Source organism: Columba livia, chromosome 1 (assembly GCF_036013475.1).
Source record: "Columba livia isolate bColLiv1 breed racing homer chromosome 1, bColLiv1.pat.W.v2, whole genome shotgun sequence".
NCBI lineage: Eukaryota > Metazoa > Chordata > Aves > Columbiformes > Columbidae > Columba > Columba livia.
The window spans coordinates 88,860,825-88,887,943 of NC_088602.1; the positions used below are offsets into that span (position 1 = coordinate 88,860,825).

General features: G+C 38.9%; 2 protein-coding genes across 7 annotated transcripts; one reads left to right on the top strand and one right to left on the bottom strand.

Annotated features, from left to right (window-relative positions):
- On the bottom strand, window positions 1-5,349 carry ATP5PF (ATP synthase peripheral stalk subunit F6). Of its 5 annotated transcripts, none has more exons than XM_065065637.1 (4): window positions 5,113-5,349; window positions 4,214-4,402; window positions 2,293-2,417; window positions 1-124 (listed from the first exon to the last, which is right to left on the bottom strand). In XM_065065637.1, exons 2-4 carry the CDS (start codon window positions 4,381-4,383, stop codon window positions 96-98), a joined length of 324 nt encoding a protein of 107 aa, XP_064921709.1. In that variant the 5' UTR covers window positions 4,384-4,402; window positions 5,113-5,349; the 3' UTR covers window positions 1-95. The 5 variants fall into 5 exon arrangements, with proteins under 5 accessions (XP_064921709.1, XP_064921723.1, XP_064921707.1 ...); XM_065065651.1 differs by having other exon boundaries at window positions 5,116-5,151; XM_065065635.1 differs by lacking the exon at window positions 5,113-5,349 and adding an exon at window positions 4,863-5,003.
- Window positions 5,185-27,119, top strand: GABPA (GA binding protein transcription factor subunit alpha). 2 transcript variants are annotated; one of them, XM_065065573.1, is made up of 10 exons: window positions 5,185-5,425; window positions 9,166-9,266; window positions 10,889-11,033; window positions 11,745-11,829; window positions 15,271-15,516; window positions 16,807-17,001; window positions 17,813-17,869; window positions 18,901-19,041; window positions 20,396-20,588; window positions 24,194-27,119. In XM_065065573.1, exons 2-10 carry the CDS (start codon window positions 9,190-9,192, stop codon window positions 24,420-24,422), a joined length of 1,368 nt encoding a protein of 455 aa, XP_064921645.1. In that variant the 5' UTR covers window positions 5,185-5,425; window positions 9,166-9,189; the 3' UTR covers window positions 24,423-27,119. The 2 variants fall into 2 exon arrangements, with proteins under 2 accessions (XP_064921645.1, XP_005511465.2); XM_005511408.3 differs by lacking the exon at window positions 5,185-5,425 and adding an exon at window positions 6,409-6,633.

Below are 27,119 nucleotides of genomic sequence, written 5' to 3' on the forward strand. Positions count from 1 at the left end.
TCAAACTGAAACTCTGCATTTATTAAATTACAACTGGTGCCATGTTCAGCAACTCCATTGATGTACACTGTTGTCAGGTGTACAACCTGCAGAGATCACTTTGGAGTCTCCTCGAAGTTTGGCTCTAAAAGAGGAAGAGGAGGGGAAAAAAAAAAAGTCATATTAGTCTCTTTTGATTCCAGCCTCAAACACCACAATTCACCTGTTATTCAAAGAAAGCTAAGCATTAAGTTGGCAAGCTAAAGCAAGCTCTTGTACATTGCAGTCTATACCACCACTTGCTTTGTATCAGGGTATGACTGGATGTGGGCAGCACTAAAAAACTACCAGGGAGACAGGTCTTTTCCACCTTAGGGGAATTATGCATAAGATTTAAGTCAGACATGCATTCTGCCAAAACAGCTTTTAGTAACACCTGGGGTAGGGGAAAAGGCAGCAGAGAAATTGAAGTCAACCAGAACATTGCTGGACCTGACACTAGTATTTACAACATAGCTCTGATACAAGAACAAGTAACCAAGCTCTTCTTGCCTCTCCATGTCGTCTAGCTGATTAACAGAATGGAGTGTACAACTTCAACTCCAAAGTCAAATGTTGAGCTAGGGCTTTTCATAGGTGGGTTATTAATGCCTGTTCTCTGTGAAACAGTGAGTCTGAGAGGTAAGGCTCAGCTTATAACAATCTTCACTAAGACAAAAAAATAATTTCTACCCATCCAGCCACTTAATTTTGAAAACTTTTTGAAATGAGATTGAGAGGCAACAGTGGTAAAAGAACATGGTCTCATCCCCTTTGGTCTGTTCCCATGGTTGCGCAAATGCTGCTTCATTAAAAAAAAAAATCCTAAACTTGAATATGTATTATTTCACAGACAACATAGAAATAAAAAAATACAAAGAAACCACATCCCTAAAACTGGGGAAAGAAAAAAGAAACACCATAGAGCATACTTTACAAATGCTCTATTTTATTTATTTACACCAGCAAGAATAGGATGCTAAATTCTTCCTTAATCCACCTGAAATGCTACCAAAACCCAAAATGTTCTGGGCTATGTTCCTGGTCTAAATTAGAATTTCCACTTAGTTTGATCAGAATTACAAATCTGTGACTATGGTGGCTTGACACTGGCTGGCTGCCAGATGCCCACAAAGTGTTCTTCCACCCTTTCTCTTGCTTCCTGCACTGAAGGGTTGAGAAGAGAGACAGTATTTTTCACCCTTTTTTAAACACATTGTCACAGAGGCACCACCAGCATTGCTTGCTGCCTCAGCTCTGTCCTGCAATGGGTCCATTTTGGAGCTGGCTGGAACTGGTTCTGTCTGACATGTGGACAACCCCTGGCCTCTCATAAAGGCCACCCCTGCAGCTTCCCACTACCAAAATCTCGACACATGAACCAAATTCTCTGGCACATTCAAAAGATTGCTGAATCCCAGCTACCAGCTGCTTACAGCTTATGGGAAAGACTGCTTACCCCACCAAAACCTGACTTCAGCTAAAACTGCTTGTGAGCAATTAAGACTTTGAGCTGTCCTTACATAAGCAAGCAAAAGAAAAAAAGAACTACAGAAATGAGCCTGTCTGTAAAAACAATTAAGTTGCCTTTATGTCGCAAGGCAAACAGAGTTTGTGCAGTCTCTTTGCGCTCAAACCTAGACCAGTTAAACAGAAGTCATATGCTAATAACCAAAGAAAAATGTTTAATCTAGTCACAAAGTAATGAGTAACAACGTTATTTGTTCATTTTCTGAAAATGCCAGCTTTCCAGATGAGCTTAGAAAGTTTTCAAACTGCAGTTTAGACGACATAGACAACTGGTTTTCAAATTTTAGCCTGCTGACCTCTTTGGGAGAATGAGAAAAAAACCAGAACAGTAAGCCCTGGGCTATTTCTGTTTGGTTTGTTTCTTCAGAGTCTGTGAAGGCTAATTAAGATGGTCTGCTCTGACTGCAAGTTTGGCTAAGCACCAGTGCAAGTCCATATCTGGACAGGGGGATGGGCCATGTTGTCTAGACTGTGCTTTTGCCAAGAAAGGTTGGACCAGATGATCCTTGCAGTCCCTTCCAACCTGGTATTCTATGATCTGTACCGATAAGGGCAAATAATTCAAAGAAAAAAAGCAGTCAGAGAGAATCAGATGTGAACTGTGCAAAAGTAAGGAGATTCACTGAGGGCACATTACGTGAAATTAATGGTCTGAATAAAAACTAAATAGGAGTTAATTAAGAAAAACAGTTAATGAACATGTCCTTACTTTCAATTAGGAGTTCAGTAAGATTGTTAACTCACCTTCAAATTTAAATTCTGGAAACTTGGTTAGATCTCCCTCACCATACTGCCGTTGAAGTCTAGCAAGGGATTCATTCATCTCTTTCTGAAAGTCAGGGCCTGCATCAACAGGCCCTCCAGCTTGCCTGAAAAACATTAAAAGTTCTCTTCTGAAGTTTCTTGTGCAAGTTCTACATTTGCATGGCCATCTACATTTCATGGCCAAAATTAAAAAACATTTTGACAACCCACTAAAGCAAACCATTTGAAATATTTCCGAAAGTCGAGATATGACACACCATAGGGCCTACTTACCTAACACAGGAACAAGGTTATCAGGGTAAAGTTCAGAAATAGCCTTTTGAGACACAAAACTACACTGAATATCCAGGTTTTCAGGCTTTTAGTTTGACTTGTTCCAGGTGTGATTTCCTGACAAAATTGTGATTTGTGCCTCTGCTATTTCTGAATTAGTGATCTTGGTTAGTAAAGCTTAAGTATTCTTGCAAAGAAAACATGATTTGAATACTAAACAAGCAAAAAACCAAGAGACAGGGCACCATGCATTCATACAGATTCAGAAAGGAATTTCTTAGAATGCAAATATAAATTTTAAAAGTAACTCTTTAGATTACCAATGCTCAGTAGTACCGACACAGTTATTGCATATGAAGGGTAAAACCACTGAAAGTATGCTTCCCTACAGAGGCTAGTTTATAGGTGTGTGCACATACATCTTCCTCCAGCAGAACTAAGAAGTGGCTTATTTCCTTCCCAAGAACAAACTACACCGAATTACTCTAGTCCTTCCTGTTAAATAATTTAAACACTACAGGAATTTAAGATTCCATCTTAAATAAGTACTTAGCTCTTGAAGGCCATTTCCATTCAGCTTATGGAAACAAGACTGAAAAACATCTGTTTTCTCCAGACCAAAAAAATTTTTAAAAAGCGCCTTTTTTTTTTAAGTTACAGAGAATATACATGGGTAAAAATTATCATACTGATACATTTCCATAGTGTACAAAAACTTCATCGAGTGTCTCAGCTCCCTAAGAAGAATGGCATCAGCTTTACTTTTTTTCTTTTTCCTTTTTAAAGGGGAAAAAAAAGGCCATTTTCTGTCAGGTGCACAAGAATAAGCATTCTCACTCATTACACTATCAATAAGTGTTGCTGGAAAGCAAGAACTCTCAGAGCAGAATTAAACCCACTCAGCTTGTTTTGTGATCAAACCAGAAACTCGTTTCAGAATGGTCAATGCAATAATAAGACAATTTTCTCTTGCACCAGAGGGAAAAAAAATTGGCAATGCTACAAATGGAAAATTCAATGTCACCTTCTCAATACATTCTTGCACCAACATATACCATCAACAAGAGAACTATCACCACTTACCAGCCAATATGTTGGTGGTTTCAGATGTTCTTTCAAAGCACTAGATTCGCTCTAAATTTAGGTTTAAACCTGGGAATACTTTCTGCCTAAGCTATCATTTTATACCAAAGTTGTCTGCCAGTGAAAGCTGCATTGAAGTACTATGTTTCTATAAAAAACAAAACCCCAAAGAATTGTGCCATCCTTCACTCATTTTTAAAGCTAAAATATTTATGTGAAATACTTCTATCCAGCTTTACGTGGGCTCTCAGAAGTTGTTAAAGAGAAATTTGACTCAAGGGACTGTTCTTTCCATTTTCCTTCAGTAACTACCAGACAGATATAAGGTTATCAGAGTAAGAATTCAATCAATCAAATGCCTTTTGAAAGAACTCAATCTGCTCCCAAATGATTTCAGCACAGAACAGAACGTTGCCTGTGGACACAGAAACATACTTTAAGCATTTAGAGATAAAGCTACAGAGTGAATATACTTTAACATTTGTCAGAATCAACGTTTCCCCCGCCTTTTGCCATCAGCCTTAAAATAATTTCCTTTACTTACTTGCTCTTTGTGTTGTATTCTCTGATCTTGTCCAAGAAGAGCTTCTGAACCGGATCGAGCTCTTTTGCCTTATTAAAGACAATAGCAGAAAGCCCTATGTTTCTGCGCAAGTGAATGGAAACAGCAGAGCTAAAAGTGGAAGAAAGTCGCAGAATCTGACGCAGGATCATGATGACGCTTGAGTTTTAGCTAAAAATAAAAAGTCAAAACAGAAACTCAATTAGTTAACTCTTTCCGCAATATAAATGCATAAAGAAGCAAAAAACTTCGTTCAGAGATAAGCTTTAAACCAGATAGAGTATTTAAACCCGCATGCAGCTTGGGTGCAAACTGAGCAGCCGTTGAGGCTGAGGAGCACCATGACAGCGAGCAGTTCCCCCTCCGCTCCATGCGCACTGCAACCGAAATGAACACGGTTTAAATGTCTTGTTTAAATTTTAACACGGCAATTTTAACCCAGCAGCAGCATCGGCCCCGAACCCCCGCCTGTCTCCTCCTCACCGGCCCCGGGGACGCCCCTTGGGCGGCGGGGCCGGCCGGCTCCGTCAGCCCCAGGGCCCAGATGCCCCAAGCGCAAACCGAAGGCGAAGCGGCCGCCTCCCCAGCACGCACCGGCGCCGCGGGGCCGCTCCGACCCAGCTCCAGTCACCTTGGGAGAGTCGCCGCCACCACCGCCCCGGCTCCACCCCCGCTCCCCGCGCAATGCACGCCGGGAAGCCGCCCCGGCCGCGCGCCCCGCTGCCGCCACAGCGCTGAGCCCCGCGGCCGCGCGCACGGTGTCCCCAGGGTAACAGCGCCCGCCCCGGCCCCGGCCCCGGCCCCGGCCCCGGCCCCGGCCCCGGCCCCGGCCCCGGCCAGCTGCGACCGGAGCGGGGAGAGGGAGCACGGAAAACGCTCACCACCAACGGCCGCCGCCGGAAGTAAGAGGTACGCTTCCGGGTGAGGTGAAACCGTTCGGAGTGACGGGTGCCGGCAGCCCCGCCCGCGGATGAGCGGCGCGCGGGGGCCGCCGGGAGCTGTAGTTCCCGCCCTCGCGCGGGGGGTGCTGGTGTCGGCGCGCCCTCCCCGCCCGGCCCGCGCTGCCCAATCCCGAGCGCGCGACGGCCTCCTCAGGGCGGCGGCGGCGGGACCCGCGGGAGCTGCCGGGGCCGCGGCTGGCAGGAGGCGTCGTGCGGCCGCTCCGCTCGGGGCCGGCGCGGCGGACGGCGGCGGGTGAGCGCGGCGCGGCCTGGCCCGGCCCGGTGGCCTCGGCCCGTGTTTTGTTTCCGTTTCTCCCCGGCGCCGCGAGTCTCATTTCCGTTTCGGGTTCAAACAACGACAAGGCGCCGCGGGGAGGGGGTGGGGGGGGCGGGAAGCGGGAGGGGTGGCGGGGGGAGAACCGGGGCCTGTAAGGAGAAGCGGCCTCGCCCGGCCGCGGGTCTGCGCCGGCTGCCCGCCCGCCGGCCCGCGGGAGGGCCCATGGGGAGGGCCCCGCGGCCGGAGCAGCGGTCGGGGGCGGCCCGTCCCGAGAGGCCTCGGCACCGCCGGGTCAGGTCGCGGCCCGCCGGCCAGCCCGGGAGCGGGCGATGGAGGTCGGCGGCGGTGGGGCGCGCAGTAGCGCCCGTCCGGCAGCGCCGCGGGCGGGGAGGGGTCAAGTTCTCCCGCCGCAGGTCCTGTGGTCTCGGCCGGGGGCGAGGCGGGCGGCCCGGGCCGAGCCCCGTGGGTCCTCCCTGGGGCGTAGAAACTTATTCCGTTCGTAAAAACTTATTTCGGGTGAAAACGTAAGAGGGTATTTGGCATCTGGCATGGTTTGCTTCCTGGCGCTCGGCCAGGTGCTTGCCGCACAACCACTTGTCCCAGTTTGGATTTAATTTATAACTTCTTAATGTTGATAAGGAAGAAAAACACTTGAAATCTGGCATGATTCTACCCCCTTCAGTGCTCCCATGTCCTTGTCTTAACTCCCAGCTGGCTTATAACTTGCAAAAGCTGATCTGTAAAGGATAGGTCATCTGTGTTGGTATTTACCAGTTCAAATGATGGGTAGTACTAAATGTTCCACGAATAACTGAACCACCAGAGCATCTCGGAATCACAAATATTTCCAGTGACTGGGCTTCAGTGTTACTTGATAATGTATATGGGTTCCAGTAGTTGCCTGCACTTTGCAGTTGCCTGGTAGGATAACAAATGCTAACTCTAGTAGTAGAGTTTGTGCCCCTATCATGATGGGCTTGTTACTTGCTTAATTCCATGTGTTGCAGGGAAAAGATAGATCTTAACAGAATGATGAGGTCTCTCCCCTGACTGCAAATGCCAGAAGGTACTGACAGGCACTGGACTGTCATGCAGGGAAAAAAGGCTCTTTTAACAGGTGCTGTATCTTACGTTAGGGGCAGTCTGTCTCAGGCATTATGGCCACATTTCTTTTCGGACAACAGGTAAGTCTTAGGGCTTTTTAGGTTGAAGGAATAATAAAAACAAACAGAAATCAGTAGGCTGTAGCTTACGCAAATCAAGCACAGTTTTATATGTTCTTCCAAACACTGCTGTTGTGGTATTCCCGCCACATTGACCCTCCTAGCAAACCAGGCTGTTTGAGTTCTCTTGGTTCTTAGTAGCCTTCTGGGAAGGCTCAGGAAGCTTAGTCCTGACTGAACCTATGTATGCTTTCAATCTCTGCATCATCCTCTAGCAAAAAAAATTGCTAGGCTTCGTGTGAATTGCTTATATCATCAAAGTTCTATTCTAGCATAGGAAAGAGTGAATAATTTTCCCCCTTAGGTTTCTCTGAACTGTTAATGACTTTACATATTTTCATAGTGTTGTTCATAGGTGCTCTTTCCATCTGTCATCTCCCTTTCTTACTTCTGTGTTCAATGAAACCATCTTTCTTCCTCTTTCTGTACCTGCTGTCTTTGCTCCCCTCTCCTACCTCACCAGGGTAACCAGAAATGTTGTAGAGCCTGTGAGATGCAACCACAAACTGCTTTGGAAGAGTGAGTGAACAGTTACTAGTCCAGCTGCCAATTTGGAGTCTAGTCCATAAGGACCTCAAAATGTCTTACCTAATTCTATACAGTTACTGTGCTGTTATGGTATTTACTCACTGTGCATCACTTTGCATTTACCATTGCTTAACATTTTCTGCCAGAAATCATTCAAGATGGTGAGTTCTTTCTGCAGATCTGCACAGTTTTCCCAATAAATAACTTACAAATACGTCAAGAAAAATAAATCCTAGTGTAACCCCTTTTGTGACCCTACTGGTAAACTCCCTCTCACACACACACAAAAAGAAGATAACTTTTTTTATGGTTTTGGGTTTTTAATCTGATTGCTAATACAGTAAACAATTTCTTCCTTCTTTATGGTACCAGTTAGCTTCTTTGGGAGTTTTCAGTAAGGGTCTTTGCTCAAAACTTAGTGTCTAAAAACCTTTTAACAGTCAACCGGATCACCTGTAACCATGCAGATATCAGTTCTTTGGAGTACTTGAGTAAGCTTGTCCACATTCTTCAGAAGTGGTGTTTCAGTCTTTCCCATTTATCATTAAGATGATATACAAAATCAAGTGATAGGGAAATTGGACTTCTAGGACTCTGTTCAGTGGACCCTGGCCTGGCAGTTGGGGGATTTTCATGGAGTCAGATCTGTAAGCAGAACAGATTCTGTTTTTGCTTCTAGTGGCGAGATATTAATGAGGTGCTGTTCACTTCCTGTTTAGCCCTGGTAGCTTCATACAAATTGATATCAAATGCAGCACTTGATTTCTTCAAAACTGATTTTGCTTAGTAGTTTTTGAGGGACATAATAAAATGAATAGTTTGAATTTCTTTAAACCTTTTCTGTAACAACTGTACAACTTAGTTGGTTGCTAATCCTGAGAAGTTTTGATGTTTTAACAAATTCCCTTATTAACCTGTCTTCAATAAATTATCTTACTAACAGTTAGATTTGGGATTATCCCAGAATAGTCCCTGGGAAAGAATGATTCCAAGATGGAAACCTTACTAATCTCTTCTATTGTGGGTATTTAAGTAATAGAATGTTTTGCTTTTTCTACTGTGATTTTTTTTTCCTCTGTATTCCTACTTCCTACTCATTTTCATATGAGTTGGTGGTGTTGTTTCTTGTAAACTGTTAATATAATTGGGCCTAGTTCTTTATCATATGTATTTCACGCTTATGATGTATGGGATGGTTAATGAAACGTGATCATATTATTCAAACTATGTCCTTACAGACCAAATGCTATAATTCTTTTTCCCCCCCTCACATTCCATCAGACTCCAGTGTTCTACAGGGCATGAAAATCTGTAGTGTAAATGAGAATATCATCACAGAATAGCCGTCCTTTTAATTGCTAACGTACTGCATCAGTTTGGGACTTAACAAGATGCATTTGTTATGCACATATCATCAAGTGATTGCCCATGAGAGGGATGGGTGGAAAGATGGGACAGTCAATAAACACTTTATTGTTGAATTTATTTACCTATTAGGAAATGATGCATCTTCTGTCTAGCTTCCTGATGCAGCATTTTATGTAAGGTGTAAAATAGTGACAAGCATCTTTCAGCCTTGCTAAGAAGACAGTATGCAACTGAATCTAGACAGCAAAATAACTTTAAAAGAATTTTCAGAAATTCTTTGCAACCAGCCACTGAAAGCTGTTGGCCCATAATAAAAACATTCAGTAAATTTGAGTGCCTCCAAGAAAATCAGGCTTTGGCCTCTGTGCTAATGTCCGTTTATAGTTCTGGTTTTGCCCCTAGAACGTTCGTTTGAAGAACAGGTATTGTCATCCGTTCTGTGAAATCTGTATTAGCTTTTGGCTTTATTTTTTAGGTGAATTATTTTCTTTAGAAAGCTATCCTGGTATTTGGTTTAAAAAGTGTTTGATAGGACACAACCCACCATCTAGTTTTGTTGGTCTGTCACTTACAAAAAAAATTATTTTCTGTTTATAGCTCTGTTCTTAAGACGTTGTAGCCATGACTAAGAGAGAGGCAGAGGAGCTGATAGAAATAGAAATTGATGGAACTGAGAAACAGGAATGCACTGAAGAAAGGTATGTACTATCTTTGCTTTTTGAGGTCCTTAGGCTGCAATTTGTTTATTTATTTTGTTTCTTTAATTCATTTGATATTTGTGGCTGCACGCACAAAGTCTGGATATTCAGATTTATTGTTGAGTATTGTGTAATGCTTCAGAGATGGCCACAGTTATGAAATAAGTACAAGTGTTTCCTAGCAAGGCGAAAGAAGTAACTTTAAACTGGCAGAAGTAACTGGTTCGGTATGATATCCGTAATCCTACTGCTAAGATTTTTTTTCCACAGTTTTTCATCCTTCTTGCTGGATACAAAGATCTTAGCTTTGTTTGTGCTTTTTCCAGTTTTTCTGTTCCTTATCTCGTTAAATGGTGGTTGTCTTCAAGTGGAACTGTAGCCACTATAGGAAACCAGTATGGTGCTATCATGTTCTTCAGTCTTAATTGCTTAAATCCCAAACTATTTTGTTTATCTCTGACTACATTCTTAGTATTTCTTTTCCCCTACTTTCATGTCACTAGGAGTATGTCTACATTTATGTGCTTCAAACCTTTCAGCTTCAGTGTATCCTTCTGTAATTGAGATGAACCTTTCAGTTTATCCAGTTCATTGTTTTACTGTTATACAAGGTCATTTGCTTTTAACAGAGCAAAAATCATATCCTGTATCTATTGGCTATATTGTTGTTAGGGCCATTGAAACCATAGATACTGAAGTCCGATATTGTTTTACTTAATTACCTCAGCCTATTTTTTTAAATTCCTAATGCTTCCGTTCTACATCTTGCAACTGTTGTTGAAAGCACAGAGAGGCAGTTTACAGAAATAGCTGAGGCTGTTAGATGTCCTGCTCCTTAACCTGTTTTAGAGAACTGATTCAATACCACTTATTAGTTTCTTCTTATTCTGAGCACTTTGTATATTTTTACTACTTACAAATTGACTATCCCTGTGTACTTTTTGATTTCCTTCTGCATAAATGTAGAGAGACCAACTGTCTAAGGTGGTTGTTAAGACATGGGTCCCATGACACTGATGTTTCTGAATGCCTGTGCCAATACTGTAATGATTTTAGAGCAGGACAACCATGACATGTGACTAATGTTTCCTTCAAGGCTCCATGCTGCTGTAGTTCCTTCTGGTTGTCTCTTGTATGCATTAAGCTTATCCTTGTGCTGACTGGTGAAAATACATGGGCGATTACTCTCTATGAGAGGGGACATTTTTTTACTTCCTTTTTCCCTATCTGTTAAGTTTCTGTGTTTGTTTTTAACTTGAATGTATTTTAAATACAGTCTAGGCAATGCAAATGGAATTAATTTACTCTGCATGCAAGTTAATAGTGTATAATATACTAATCATGACTTAATCTCTTGAAAACAGTGATCTGAAAATAATCTTGGTATTTAACCTCCCTTTATAAAGGTGATAGGGTAAAAGAAGAGTTATATAACTGCAAAATCAGTGGGACTCAATTTAGTAATTCACTCTTTACTCAAGCTAAGAGTTTTTCTGTATGGTATTAAGATTTCAGAGACAGTATTACCTTACACGTAGTTTACTTCTAACTTATTTTAAGCTTTCCTATACCTACTGTATTACGTGTATGTAATTATTTGCTGTATTAATTTGGTATTTAAGCATTGTTGAGCAAACCTACACCACTGCAGAGTTTGTAAGTCAAGCTATTGACATCAATGAACCAATTGGAAATCTTAAGAAGCTGCTGGAACCCAGACTGCAGTGCTCCTTGGATGCACATGAAATTTGCCTGCAAGATATCCAGGTAAATTGAAAGGCTGTGAAAGACTTAACCTCTTCTTAATAGAGAAGCATTTTACATACTTTGTCCCTTTCTTCCATTGTTTGTGGAATTCATGCTTTCTTTGATATATTAATTACAACAAACAGTTTAATTTTATATCAGGTTCATTATCATCAGACCATTTAACATGTACAGACAAACTCAGTGTGAATAAAACCAGAATACTTTTGGGGTGAGGGTAAGAAAGCAAAAAATTACCACCTTGCAAGTCAAAGAATGAGGGCAATGGCAATACTATCTTCTTGAGGTAGCCTACATCACTTGTTGCTGCCTCAGCTTCTGTGAGACTGATCTTGTTTTGAACCTGAATAAGCAAGAAGATTTTCATACTGTGCAGGTGCATAGACAGCAAAACACTACTCAAAAAATTCCCCCCACACACACTATTTTTACAGGCATAACCACATGTTCGACAGTATAACTGTTTTGCATTGTGTTTAGCTGCATGTTTTATTTGTAGTTGTAATCAGACATCTGTGACTTCTCCAGAAACAATAGGGAGAGTACTGCTTTAAAGACAAGAATTTTTGTGAAGGTGTTAAAAACTGAGAAACACACCTGTAGATACTTCTCACAAAGTGAAGGTACTTCCAGGTGTTGCATTGCTGCTTTTCTTACATTTGTGAGACTAATACATGTTTTTAATTATTTTTTTTTTTTTCTTTTGTCAAGCTGGACCCAGATAGAAGCCTTTTTGATCAAGGAGTAAAAACAGATGGAACAGTGCAACTCAGTGTGCAAGTAATATCTAGGCAAGGTAAGCAGTTGTGTTTGCCTCTTGTACAGTCAAATTAATATTGTAGGAGTGCTCATTAGCAAACCTAATCCCCTACTATTAGATTTCTAGCTGTAAAATTGAGAAAATCACTGAATGGTCACATAGCTTCAGAATGTCTCTTTCATCGTGTACTGTGGTTATAAGTAGTAGTAATTAAAATAAATGCCATGGACTGATGCTATCTGAAATGTTTTTATAATTACTTCATTTAAAATTGTAAGTGAAAAAAAACAAAACACACACACAAAACCCAAACCAACCAAAACCAACCGACCAAACAAACATACACAAACCACCCACACCAAACAAACCTGGGTCAAAGAGTGACAGGTGACAGTTACAGTATTGAGGCTTTCATTAAGGGTGAGTAGTTACTCATACCAGAACAAGTATCTAAGCAGGCAAAATGTTTTTGTCTAGGTAAATGACAATTTCATCTTTGTCAGGTGAGGGAGCTTGTGTGCTTTGTGAATGATTAGATTAAGAGAGTATATGTAGCTAACTGAAAACTGGTATGAAAGGCTGGGATTACTATCTATTGTCTGTTCTCTTTGGATGAGACGTCAGAGGAAACTGTTGCGACAGAGGAGCATTAACCAGGTGGATAGGGATTTATTGATGCATAGTTTGTATTATCAGATATGACAGGATTTCCCCTGTCAAATCCTCAGGAATTAGTAGCTTCATTGTTTTGCTTATTGTCCTCCTCTTCTTTGACCCCCTATATGTCTTGAGTGGAAGGACTACCACCACTCACTGAAGACACCGTTCTCATTGTGCTCTGAGAACAGCTACAGATTTTGTTGCCATGTTTTCAAATAAACAGTGACAAGTTCCTACTGGTGTAGGGCATCTTTGATTATCTATGTTATATCAGCAAAGCAGATTAGCAGAATTTGGGGAGCATGTTTTGTTGTGGCTTTGGTGTAGATTACACAGAAGAAAGCCCTTCTGGTTTTTATTAACAATATTAAGTAAGACTGACTATTTGCATTTAATGCTGAGTGTCAGGTGACTAGTGCTATGTTGAATCCTCAGTTCCCCATATGTAATGGGGACTGAACTACCTTTCTGTTTTTAAAAACAGAGTAGAATACCTTTCAGGGAACTAGAATAACTGCTCTTAATTTTTAACTTGTAGTATGCAGTGCTCAGACTTCCATTTTCAAAAGGTGAATAAATATCTCCACTATTATCTTCCATTTTCTTCCTGTGTTGTTTTTTTTTTTTTTTCCTTTTTTCTTAATGTAAATCTGAGCTGCATGACCATATAGCACTGAAGTCCCAGTCCTGTTTTAAGTGTGTAACTCCTCATTTGACTATGGTTTCTAAACTTTTTTTTTTTTCCAATAACTAGGCTTTTATTATTTTTAGTATGTAAAGGAGTGATTCGTAAGTGTAATGAGACACATTGATGTAGATTAGAGGTGCGGTTTGACTGATGTCCTGTCTCTGGCTGTGGTTAATACTAGATATTTCAAGGGGAACAAAAAATACAGGTTTTCTGTAGGTCAGTCTTAACCCTGGTATATTCTCTAGCTTCAGACAGTAAGCAGTGAACTACTTCTGGGGTGTGTAGAATTGTCACATGATGTTTTGTAACTTCTGTGCTGTCTGAGGGAGACTGGACATCTATTTTCTGATGCAGTAGGTAAAAGGAGTGGTCTGAGAAGAGATGCAGACAAACTCAGTGAATTAGTGTTGATATAACATTGCAGTAGGTTGGTTGGCAGACTGTTACTTCACACCATTTTTACTTACAAGCTGATTCCTCTACAGAGACTCATCACTTTGATCTCCATGTTTGCATTATGGATAAAGGAGTAGATTCACAGTTCTTTTGACATATAGTTATTTGACAGACAGTAAATTATTTTGTTGAGCAACAATGAACTGTTCCTCTAGAAGCTTTTTTCCCTCTACTTTCTTTTTTTGAAGATCAAAAATAGAATCTTAACCCTTAGTGTTTTCCCTTACCTATTTCTATCTGACTTTAAAGCAAGCCTGTGCTGTACATTCTAATCTTCGATGGCCTAGATAAAACACTCTTCTAAGTAAGGTACTTTTTTGCTTTTTCTTCACCTAATCAACCAGTTACTGGTTGTCTACATCTATTTTTACTTCCTTAATTTCATATTACTGCATGTTGTACTTATAGTCTTTGTAGTGTTTCCTTTCTAATATTTTTCTCAGCTGAATTCATTTTAAAGTCGAGAGCAATACTTGTCTGAAAAAGACTTGGTTTGTTCTCACTTGTACTGTGGGTAAGTACGCCATTTATTTTCTCTTATAAATTGTGAATGGATTGCAGTTTTTGCTTTTAACACCATCACCTACAGAACCTACCATCTCACATTGAGCTTTAATATAGATGAGATGGGACACAAAGTAATATTTTACTGCACAAGATACTCAAGTTATTCTGGCCATGTGATGTTCTGTGAATCCTGCTTTCAACTGCCTAACCCTAGTCAAGGTTTTCCAAGTCATAATAAGATGGAATTTTACTGTTTGTTTTGTTTTGTTTTTTTAATGTGCAAATGTGTTTCATAAAAATATCTTGAAGTGAGGTTGTTAGTTGTAATTTTAATGGAAATTATATGTCACAAAAATTGAAATAATTTTTGTCTGTTCAGTGTATTATAATGACAAGAATATTCTTCTATACAGTGTCAGAAATTTGGTGAGGCACCAGTGGGGCAAAATACCTTCTCGTAAGATGACAGAGAAAGTGGTGATACAAAGCATTGGTGGCATTACTGAATGTGTTCTTCATTGCTGGAGAATAGATAGAGACATATCTTCCAACTCCATGGTCTAATATCGTAAATGACAGATAAAAAACCAAAACATGAATAGCTAATGAAGTTTAAAACATGAAGAATTTTCTAGTTTTCTTTCAACTTGCTGGTGAACACACTGCCTCTTGTAGGGTACCAAATGAAAATGTTAACTCCTGCATGTAGACCCTGGAGATACCAGGGAAATATTTTAAAGGCTGAAAAAATTGCCTGTTGGTTGGGGAAAAGACATGGATGCTTGTGCTGGGTTTTTTGAGGTTTACTCTTTTCTTTTTTCTTAGGTTTCGTATCTTTCTTACAGACCGAAATACTTGTTCTTTATGCCTATATGCTGAACATTCTGTTCAAGATAGGTGAAATGGATCACCTAACTAGAACAGGAAACTGCAATATTGGAGGAGGAAAGAGGGACAGCTTTATATTCACCTTACTAAAGTATATACTGTATGATAGAATATATAGTTCTAATTTAGGACACTTGCAGCAATTTGGTGATGCTTTTGTGTCATGTGTCTTTCCGAAGCATGATAACACGTGTTACCCAGAAAGCTTTAAAACAACGTTTTTGTCATATGTGCATTGCTATCTTTAAGTTTTGAGTTTTTCTTTCTATACCTAGGGATAGAGCCCAAATTAAACATCCTTGAAATTGTGAAGCCTGTGGAGACTGTGGAGGTGGTGATTGATCCAGATGCTCATCACGCAGAGGCTGAAGCTCACCTTGTTGAGGAAGCTCAAGTGATAACCTTGGATGGAACAAAACATATCACAACGATTTCAGATGAAACCTCTGAACAAGTGACACGATGGGCTGCAGCGTTGGAAGGCTACCGAAAGGAGCAGGAGCGCCTTGGAATACCCTATGGTAATAACACGACTCTGTGTATGTGCGTATGTGTGTTCAGGTAGGGACTGGGTTCTTTTATTCGTTTTGGGGTTTAGTGCTTTTTTATAAATAATAATTAATTTTGCTTGTATAGTTAAAGTGCTCTAGTACTTCAGAGGAGGCTTCTTATGGTATGGGTAAGTACAGTGCAAATATCTGCATAAGAGAAGGCTAAAGAGAAGTGGAATCAATGCTTGTAACAGTTTTGTTAAAATAGTGCGTTTTGCTTCATAACCTGCTTGTCATTGCGGTTTTTGGAAAGCAATTTTCTTCTTCTTTCCTTCCTTAAAATGTTTATATTAGTGGTAAAGCTCATTTTCATGTGTGTCTGAATATGAACTAGACACAGTACTTTGTGGAGGTTGCCTCTAAAGGTACTGAAACAAATTGTTTATAGGTTGTAGTATACTGAGTATAATGTTAAATCAGATTTTTTTTTTGTGGAAAGCCATACTTTACTTTGACATACTGGAGAAAGATGATTCAGAACTGAATATAAGTATTCTGGTAGATCATCATCTCTTTTGAATTAGTGTTGTTACTTAGCAGGCTGCTAATTTAATGTTAATTTTGAAAAAGTATCCCCGAGTGCCTGCTTAGGTTTGAACTGAAACAGTGGAGCATTGGAACAGGCTGCCCAGGGGGGTTGTGGAGTCTCCTTCTCTGGAGACATTCAAAACCCGCCTGGACATGTTCCTGTGCGACCTCACCTAGGCGCTCCTGCTCCAGCAGGGGGATTGGACTAGATGATCTTTTGAGGTCCCTTCCAATCCCAAACATACTGTGATACTGTGATAGAGTTTAGGCCTACATCATGCCCAGAAGATTATCCAGTTGAGTTACTTGTTTTGACTTGCAGAAAAGTACTGTTAAGGCACAGACAGCACATGAAGCTGTAGCATCTAAGCTGACTGGCAAAACTGGAATATATTTGGCAAGTGGGATATTTGAAAGTGTTTGAGGATTCTAGCAAAATCACAGGTCTTTGCAGGACATGTAGCTTGCCAATTTTTTGAATGTATTTTTGATAACTAAAGCAATGGCTTTTTCCTGACTTTTTGTTTTTCTTATTGGCAAGCACTTCCAAAATAGTTTTCATCATTCTATGTCTCTTGATAATCAGGGTTTTGATGCAGAATGTTTGGGGGGGAAAAAAAAGTGAGACATTATCCGGAGCATACTGGTATTTTTCATCATGATCTCCCTCAGTGAGGAGGAGCCTTGCCCTATATAATGGGACAATTTGCAGTTTTGTCTCTCTTTTCCCAGACCCAGTGCAGTGGTCAACAGACCAGGTGCTCCATTGGGTGTTGTGGGTGATGAAGGAGTTCAGCATGACAGACATTGACCTCAATGTACTCAGCATTCCCGGGCGGGAGCTCTGCAGCCTCAGCCAAGAAGACTTCTTCCAGCGCGTCCCGCGGGGAGAAATCCTCTGGAGCCATTTGGAGCTTCTTCGAAAGTGTATGCAAGGCTTTTTTTGTAACTGATTTTACATATTCCCTATCCCTTCCCCTAGTTTTTTTTTTTTTTTTTCTCCTTTCTTTAAAGCTGAAACCAATTGTGAACAGTTTCTTTTCCTCTGTTTAATATTGGGAGTAAAAATGAGGGCATCAATATAAGACAACAGGAGATATTAGTGAGAATGTCTGCTGCTATGAAACATGTCTGCATACTAAATACTGCTTGCCTGTCTTTCATCAAACTTCATAACTAATAGGCAGGAAGGTAGTGACTGATGATCCTTCCTTTGTTTTAATAAAGATTTTTACTTTGTGCATCTCCTGGAATTGACAGTTTTATAATTAAATATTGATTGTGAGTTACAGTGTACATCTCTGTGTCGTATAGAAGTCAGAAGTATTAAGCATAGGCAATGAAATCCTTAGATTGTACACAACACAACTGATAAGCGCTTCATTGTATGTGCATAATACAACAATATCTATGTGCATTTCACATTTACCGTGCTTCGATGTAACTTGGCAGACTAAGAACTGTTTCTATATTCATTTACATGATATAGGTAAACATTTTAAGGAATGCAGAATGCATAAGATACCTTGAAATTCACCATGTACGTCCTTATTTCTAAAAACCAAATGATACATGTTGAATGTCTCTAATCATAAGACCATGAGCTGCGCATGTCACTTGTGAACTGATACCAAAATTTCACTTTTTTCCTCTATGAAATATGGAAGGTTTTGATCTTCAGGTGACTTGAAATTTGTTGGTTAAATAAAAACTTACTATTTTTTTTTCTAATTTGCAGATGTTTTGGCTAGCCAAGAGCATTCTGGAGAAATAGCAACTGTTACTATCGATCAGCGTGAGTACTTCTGCCAGCAGTTCATTCACACAATTAACTGTTTGTATGTTTAGCACAAAAACATAATAGTATGACATTTAAAAAATCACTTGAGAGAGTAGTTTTACTTGGTGAGGGGAGAAAAGGGATATTTTAAACTTCAAAGCAAAATTTTGGGTTTCTCAGTATTTTATTATTGGCTGAAAGGTGGTGTATGACCTGAACTATGAAAGTTTCTAACTTTAATTTTGGATGGTAGGTTTTCCAGTCTCTTGAAATAAGCTGTCTAGGATACATATATGAAGTCTCGAGTTGTTCTGTATTTTTTAAGTTATATATTGCATTAGTTAATGGATATATTAAAATGTTATTATTTCAAAAGACAATGTTTCCAACAATTGAAAGAGAGTGTGGAAGAGAGGACTTGTTTAGAAACTGATACTAGAAAAAAATACATTAAAGTAACTTTGCAGTTATTTGAAACTTCCAGCTAAAGCAGTGTCATCAATTATTAAAATGAACCAGTTTTCAGAAGACTTGTAAGCAGCTTATATGTTAAATAGATAGACTGTGTATTATATGCTGGGTTTGTGTCTAGTTAAAACCACCTGGAGTGGGGCATTTGCATCCTTCTGCCCCATTGCAATAGAAGGGTATTTAATTGCTGTTTGAATAGTAAGTATGGAGGGTACAGTGACTATAGAGAAAAGTGCTTTAGGATAAATTGTGTGGGAACAGCATAAAGATGAAAACAAAGGCAGGAGAGGGTGTTGTTTTTTTGTGGAAACATGCAATAAACATGTTAGTAAACAAAAGCCGATATTGTATCTGTAATATGGCATCTCTACTATGACTCAAAAACCACAATTTCCGCTATAAGAGGTAATAAGTCTTTATATTATTCTTAGTATTACAACTTACACAGTGTGTCTTTTTAAAAAAGGAAAGAACTAGCTCCTAGATGTTATGGTAATACAGGTAATAAATAATATATGCCTGTTTCTGTGCCAGCAATTTATAATTGATGTTCCACAATGTTCTCTGCTTTACAGCTGTGCAGATTATTCCAGCATCTGTACAGCCTGCTACCCCCACCACCATTAAAGTAATAAACAGCAGTGCAAAGGCAGCTAAAGTACAGCGAGCTCCAAGGATCTCTGGGGAAGACAGAAGTTCCCCTGGGAACAGAACAGGTATTGTCTCCGTTATTTTCAAATGCAAATGTAGTAAACACTTGTTCATTAATTTGAGTAACAGCTTTGCAGGACACATCTTTGTCACTCTAGATGTGAAGTTTGTAGAAGTCCATGTGGACTGTAGCTACAAAATATATCAGAAGCACATGCAGGGCTGGCAGGTTGGTTTGCTCATGCAGGCACCATGTTTGTGTGGTGCCACAGCTTTTTAGTCCTGCAGCAAATGAGATGCATAAAATAATTTCTCATCCTATCACTTAACAGTCTGTCCTCTCAAACCACTGCATAGCGTTTATTCAAGCTTTTAACTACTTTCCATTTGCAGAAAGGGGAGAAAATAAACTGCATGTTGTAGAATCCTAGCCCAGCTACTACATGCTCTATTTGTTCCCTGCCCAGTTTGGTGGCTATAGAAATCAGCAATTTTCAGATTCCTATTTTGTTAAATGATTGCACCTTCTGAAAAATGGCACACTAAATCTGCAGTTTATTTTTGAAATTACTGTTATGTATACATTGTCTCTGATTATTAATAACTCATCTTAATTTCTTTATCTTATTTTTTCGTGCTGTCATTTTTCGCTTTGGTTTTCTCCAGTGTTGTGAATTTTTCTGTTAAAGCCTTCTCTTTCCCTTGAATTTTTATTTGTTTTAGACTATCCATAAAAAGCTATTATCATATCATTCAGAATTCTTAGGCCAAGATTTTATTGGCTGCCATCAGTGGGGAATACTCTGTGTTTCTTGTTTCTCCCTTTAGACATTAGGTCTTCTGTCTGTATGTCATGGAGAGTCTAGAAATTTAGCTGCAGATACTTCAGTTAAAAAGAAATCCTAATGATTGGCTATGAAAGATCTCACACTGACTTAAGCTGAAATTTGTTTGTCCTTGTATTTCTAATATTAATGTTGAAAATTGGAGACTAAACTATTTTTAAAAAAACAGCTTCTATTACATATATATATCTATATGTGTGTGTGTGTGTGTATACCTGAAGAGGAATAAGCCACTCTTGCTAAATCTGTACTGTATTAGGGATAGGTATATGTCTAAATGATTATGCGTACTGCTATATAATTTTTTTTTCTTAAGTTCTAGAGACAGATTTATGAGAAATCTTGATTGTATTTTTCCCCTGTATTCATCAGCTTCTTTTTTTAATAGATTAGTACTGATGACTTTGCAAAAAAAGTTCTCAGAAGAATAATTAGAATAAATTAAGTGCAAGTTTTCCTTTCATCATACATTCTGTTTTGGTCTATTTTTAATATGTTGGTTGAAAATTTTTATCTAAGAGAGGGATGTAAGATGGACTAATTGAAATGGATCTTATTATCCCTATTTCAACAGGAAACAATGGCCAGATCCAGTTGTGGCAGTTTTTATTGGAACTTCTCACTGACAAAGATGCTCGGGACTGTATTTCTTGGGTTGGTGATGAAGGAGAGTTTAAATTGAATCAACCCGAACTGGTTGCGCAAAAATGGGGGCAGCGTAAAAACAAACCCACCATGAACTATGAGAAACTTAGTCGGGCTTTGAGGTAAGAAACTTTAGGAACTGATCAGATACAAAGCGATTTGCATCCACTTGGCTACTGTGTTTTTAACTATCCTAATGCAAGACTTGCTGCTTTTTTAGTAAATGGATAAACAGATTCTCTGAAGGTTCTCCTTCCCATCAGGTCATGCTGGTCTCAAGGGCAAAGTATTTGTTGTTTTCTTTTCTGTTAAAAAAAAAAAAAAGCGCCAGAATAATTTCTTGAACATTTAAAAATACTTTTTCTTTTTTCAATATTATTGAACACTGACATGATAGTTAATTTGGGTAGCTCACTTTTTGAAATATATTTATTTTTTATGTATCTTCAGCATTTATGCTTTCCATAATGTGCCAAACAATAATGATTATTGGTGAAAGATACAGAAATATGTGGATACTCTGAATTATTCATTTATTTTTATATTTTACCATTTACTTGTTCGTGTTCTTCTTGCTCTTCTTTTACGGTATTATATAAATTGATACTTTCCTGTAATTACAGAATTGTTAGTAGTTTTCTGTATGTAACAAAACTTTTTCCAAGTTCAAATATTGATCGATCCATTCCATTGTTCTTATAGTAGGGATGTTAAATTTGAAAATGCAGTTGATGGGTAAGTTTCAACAGTTGTTGTGATTCCAACGTAGTGAACTTTTATCATCTGAAGAAATTGAAGTGTTTCAGGCTGCCTTTGTTCCATTACAATTTTGTACTTGATATTGGTAAAAGGGACCTGTATTATTGAATCGCTGTAGGTAAGTGCTTGAGGAGAGGGAAGAATCCAAGCACCTGAAATTTAGATGACTTTCTCTGTCTATTTTGGCCTCTACAATCATTTGACAATTTCTACAAGTTCTCTGAAATCATTAAGATTGAACTTCTAATTTCTTATTCTGATATGGTTAAGTCTATTTTTCTCTATTTGTTTTCAAGAAAGGCACTTACTGTCTAATCCTGCAAATTATTTAAGCAGTTTTAGGAATTATATGAGTGAAGTTGCATATGGTTTAAGTGAGATTTAAGATTTACTTTTCAGCATTTCCACTTTTGGCTACAACATTTTTGTAAACTCATCTACCATTGTTAAAAGAAAAATCAAGTTCTATTTAAAAATACCTCTATGAGAAATATGGTAAAGTTACCATATTCTGGTAAAGTTACCGTATTCTGGTTTTCTTTAGTCTTTGAGGGAGGATTTAAATAACATCAATATGCATAATACTTTCATGGGAGGAGGGCGAAGTCTCGAAGGCCACGAGTGGCCCAGAGTCACTAGAGGAGAACTGCTCAGAATATCATTTTCCTGAACAGGAGGCATCGAATGAAACTGGCAGGCACCAGATATGCAGCTTAAATACACTTTTTGTTTGCCTTGTGACTTCTTTGGGCATGGTATTGTGGATGCCGGAATGATTTAATGAGTTTGAGAGGAAAGTGGAAAAATTAATGAAAAATAAATATTTTATCGGATGCTAGGTATAGAAAGATGTACATTCTAGAGGTTCCTGAGCCCCAGATCACTGAAAACAAGGAAGAGCATTGCTGTGTGCTTACCCTACTTTCATGCTTTTCCTTGGGCATCTGCTTTTGATCTGTTGCAGTCTAAATCCTGTTCTAGATAGGTCTTTATTCTGGTCTTTTATGGCTGCTCTTGCATTATTTATGTGTTAAATTAGCATGTTACTTTCTTCATAGGGTCACAGAGTCTCTCACGAGGTTTCTGGTCCAACCTCCTGCCTAAAGCAGCGCCTTTCCACTATAGCTGCTCCCCAGCCCATGTTATTGCAATACCATTCCTGGATTTCTAACCTGTTTTTGTGAAACTATATGTTTGTGTACTGAAGGTATATGTGAAAGCTTTCTGGAACGTGAAAATTATGTAAATGATGCCAATGGTTTTTGGGTTTTGTCAAACTGCAGAAGATCTCAAAGGCAGCTGAAGAACTTCAGTATAATGTTCTTATCACTGAGATATTAAACAGATGTCTGCACAGTAATTTGCATAAATTGCTATTAGAGAAGTTTTTCATTTATATTTTAGTCACAGAATTACAGAAATCACATTTCTCAAAACATTGGCATTTTGGCAGCTGCATCAATATTGACATGTTTTCTAACACTTGAATGTCTGAAGGGATATTTAATGCTTCTTACTACTCCCAAGATAAACTCTGTTGTCAAGCTAAAGTTTTATTAAAACAAAAATGGTAATATGTTTTGTTTACTAATGTACTGAAATTACTGTGTCAATTGTTGATTAATACAGAAAATGATGTTGATATTATTTGGAAATATGCTAGATCTTCTGCCATGCTGCAGGAAAACCAGGCAGTCTAGAAACTAGGCCAGGGTGTACATACACCTGGGTAAATTTTCTAAAATCAGCATCATTTAAATTATCCAGTAGGGAAGCGGGATGTGAGGAAAAAGAATTTCCTGTACGCTTCTTCTGTTAGATCTAGAAGACAAAAGTTAGTCTTTTAATTGCCTTAATTGTGCTGGTGAATGACAGTCATCTTTGCTTATAAGCAAGTCACACAGAGGACTGAGTTTTAGACAGTCAAGAAGTCTGGGCTGGGTGATGATTTGGAGGAAATGAAATTGATGATTTTTGTTGTTGTTCTTTTTCATTTTGCTTGTGGGTTTTTTGTTGGTTGGTTGTTTGTGCTTTTTGTTTGTTTTTGTTTTGTTGTTGTTTGTTTGTTTGTTTGTTTTCAAACTTTATCACAGCCTTGTTAAGCTCATCTAGTCCAAGTTATGTCCCAGACGCTTGGGTTTTCTTCATGAGAAATGTAACATGCATTCTGTTAATGCCTGCAGTGAGACAAGAGGAGCAACAAAACTGTAAAACTCTAACTTCCATTCTCTTTGGTCTTACCTGAAGATTTATAATGTCTCTGGAGTACAGTGGGTGATAAAGAGTTTGTTACCTTTACTGCATTTCTGTTCAGTCTGATAACTCTTCCATGACACAATGTAGAAAGTATTCATAGTTAGAGAAGTTGCCTTAAGCTGTAAATAAAGGCAAAGGATGTAATTTTGCCAGCAGATGAGCTACACAAAAAAGGAAAAAAAGCAAACCACACTTTCATAGTTTTACTTCCATCTTTGAAAACAGCAGGGAGAGACAGACTGCTTTTGTAGCATAGAAACTGCAATGCTAAGTTTCAAGCTATTTCCAATGTGATTATTTTTTTTTCCCTCAGAAAAGCAGAGACAAGAGTAAAGAAAGCAATGCAGTAATGGAGAGACAACATTTTTTTTATTAAGGCAAAGCATTATAGAGAGCTTCCCTACTCCCCCAACCAAACTGTCCTTAAACTGCTCAGAAACCTTCATTTCTGAAATGGTGCGTCCTATAGCTTATAAAATAACTAATGTTTTTATTTTCTCCATAATGTATTCAGGTGCAGGGACAACTTTCAATCCTTGGTATATGAGATTGTATGAGAATCATAATGAGAAAAAGATTCATATGTTGGTCTTCGAGAGACCTTAAGTACATGATTGACGTGTACGCAAGTTACAGATACTGAAAATTTACATGACTTTTTTTGTTTGATTGGTTTTTTTGCTTTTTTTTTTGTTTGTTTTTTTTAATACAGGTATTACTATGATGGAGACATGATCTGCAAAGTGCAAGGCAAGAGGTTTGTGTACAAATTTGTCTGCGACTTGAAAACTCTCATTGGCTACAGCGCAGCAGAGCTGAACCGGTTGGTCACGGAGTGTGAGCAGAAGAAACTGGCCAAGATGCAGCTCCACGGCATCGCGCAGCCGGTCACAGCTGTGGCTCTGGCCACGGCCTCCCTGCAAACAGAGAAGGAGAGCTAAGCACTGGGACCTGAACGCAGGAGCCTGAGGCCTTTCCTGTATAACCAGAGCAGCAACTGCTCTTACCTTTATCAGAATTGGAAGCTTCTTTTGTTTCTTGGCAGTAAAATAACAGTGCATGATTTTCTACAAAGAACTGGGACTGGTATAAATTTGGATCTTTTAACAGCCTATATTTCAGTGTAAGTTAAGGGGTTGCCACAACTTCTGCAACGTTGAGTCAGGGCCTCTGTGGTATGCAATCTGAAAATGGGTGGGAAAGGTGGAACTGGTCAGCACTCTCTGCCCACAGCCGTACAAAGTAATTTTTGCAGTGCTTTTAGCAAAAATGAAGTACCTACAGCAAGCAGGCTGATCGGTTATCTGAACTCAGTCCTTTCCAGTCTTCTGTTCCTTGCTGAAGTACCAAATGGCATTTGATGCTTTCAAAGTTAAACACGTTCATTATTCTCAGTTAATCAAGCAGAGCCGAAAGATGCATTAAACATTACAAAGCACCGGGTTCTTAAAATAGCATCTGTGTTTATAAGCAAAGGAAACTAAGACTAGACTGAACTGAAGATCAGTGCTGAAGAAAGAGATCCAGGTTTAGATCTGGCTTAGGTGAAAAGCCAATTATGAGTATTTCATTGTAATAGGTAGATAATACTGCATATATGAGGGCAAGTACTCCCTGTTTTGAAAGACACTGACTTGAGCCATTTATCAAAAAGTGAAGACAAACTTCCCCCACTACAACCTCCCATCAGGTGATTTGAAAACTTGACAAAATAGCCCTCACCCAAAGAGTAGTTTGTTTTGGTGGGGGGTTTTAATGCTCTGTTCTGCAAGGTGCTTGTACCTGCATGGTAGTCAACCTTTGTAACTGAAGACTTAAGTTAATCACAGTCAGGAGTCTTTGTTTAGAAACAAAATGCAAGTTGAAAACAGTTTTACAGAGAACTGGAGTTTGATTTCCAAAATTGTTGTACAGTCTGACATATATTGAAATACAAAGATGTATTTTTTATTTAAAATTAATTTCTTTCTGAACTGCAAGTGGTGTTTTTGAAGCTTCATAAGCCAAATGCATGTTCCAGAGCTGGGTGCAATTTGAAATCTGGATGATGAATAGAAGTAGTTGGAATGTATCCTGACTTCTGAGCTGCAGCGAGTACTTAAAGCAAACTTAAATGTGCAGTAAAAAGTAGGCTGCAACTTTGAGCTTCTGTACTGATGCCTGTTAGACTATCTCTTTTGATGGCTGCCAATGCTGCAATTTTGGGTTTGTTTTTGCCCCTACATGTTATTAAACAGTATAAATGTTATGTCACTGTGCGTATTTTCCAACTTTTTATAAGTGAAAACCGCATCTGGTAACACTTAACAATTAAAATGTGAATGTATAAAGGAAAACCTTTAATTCTTTGAGGGATCAAGTTGTTCTTGAACCTTAAATCAAAAGTGCTTGTACAGTAGGGTTCTAAACATAAAATGTGTATATTGAGTAGCAAGTGCACTGGACTGTTGCCCTTGGCCTGGAGAGGAACAGTCGTACTTGCAGGCAGAGGGGAAAGAAAACTGAAGATGCATTGAGGACAAAGCTCTTCGTTTATAGGATACTCATCTGCAGATGGTTTTTGCTTAACTAGAAATCTTCCATCTTGTTCTAGCCTACTTTTTACACGTGATGATGATTATAATTTCTTTCTATTTTTTTTGCCAGATTCTTTCAGTAGCTCTTAACATTGTTTTCATTCTTGAGCTCTTAAAGCACTCCATGTACTGAGCATGATGATTTTGTTTTTAAAAAGTCTTAGACCCTGAGCAAAATACGTAAAGGTATCATGAGAGGTCAGCCATCAGTCCATTTACTGCTGTTACAGTAGCCTGATTCCACCTGTTGGCAAGTGCTTGAGGTGACTTATGCAAATAGGGGTCAGGTTTGCTTACTAAGAATAAGGTGAAGGTGGCAGCAACTATGTGTTTAACACCGCTCCATTACTAACAGAAGTCCAATACAAGTCACTGGTTTTATTTAGCAGAGTTCATGAGAGCCCTTTTTAGTAAAAACATGGTATAAAAAGAAGAGAAGCTTAAAATACCAGCTCTCTAGATCAAACTGGACTGTGGGAGGATAAACTAACAGCAAAGTGGAAATGTTGTGTCCATGCTTTATCGTCCTGAATGTTCTTGTTACGTGACTGAGCCCACTAAGGGAAACTTCTGATACCACACTTTCTTTGTAAATACATCCGATTATTATTTTGCAGCTTTTCGGTAGCTATGATAATCCTTTGGGTTCTTTGTTGTGGGATCATCCACTTTTCCACCGTGTTCTACTTAGTAAAGAAGGAATCTTTCAAACAGTATAAAAATCACTTGTCACATTCTCTGTAGTTGAGGGGAGAAGTCTGTGACTGACTTGATGTCTTCAGTAAAATAGAAGATGTAGAATATATTGTCAAAGGTTGTTCTGTTGCTGCCAGAAGGAAAACATAAAAAGAATATTCCCAATTTTTTGTAAAATGGAAGGTTTTTTGCATACTTTTTACTCTTTAAATAAAGACACTTATACTCTGCTAATTATGTATTTCTTTTGTGTTTTGCATTTTTTTTTGGTAATTTTACATGAAACAATTATTTTCTATTTTTACTCTGATAAAATATTTGTGCATAAAATGTCAATATAGTAAAATAAAAATGTTATACAGCTAA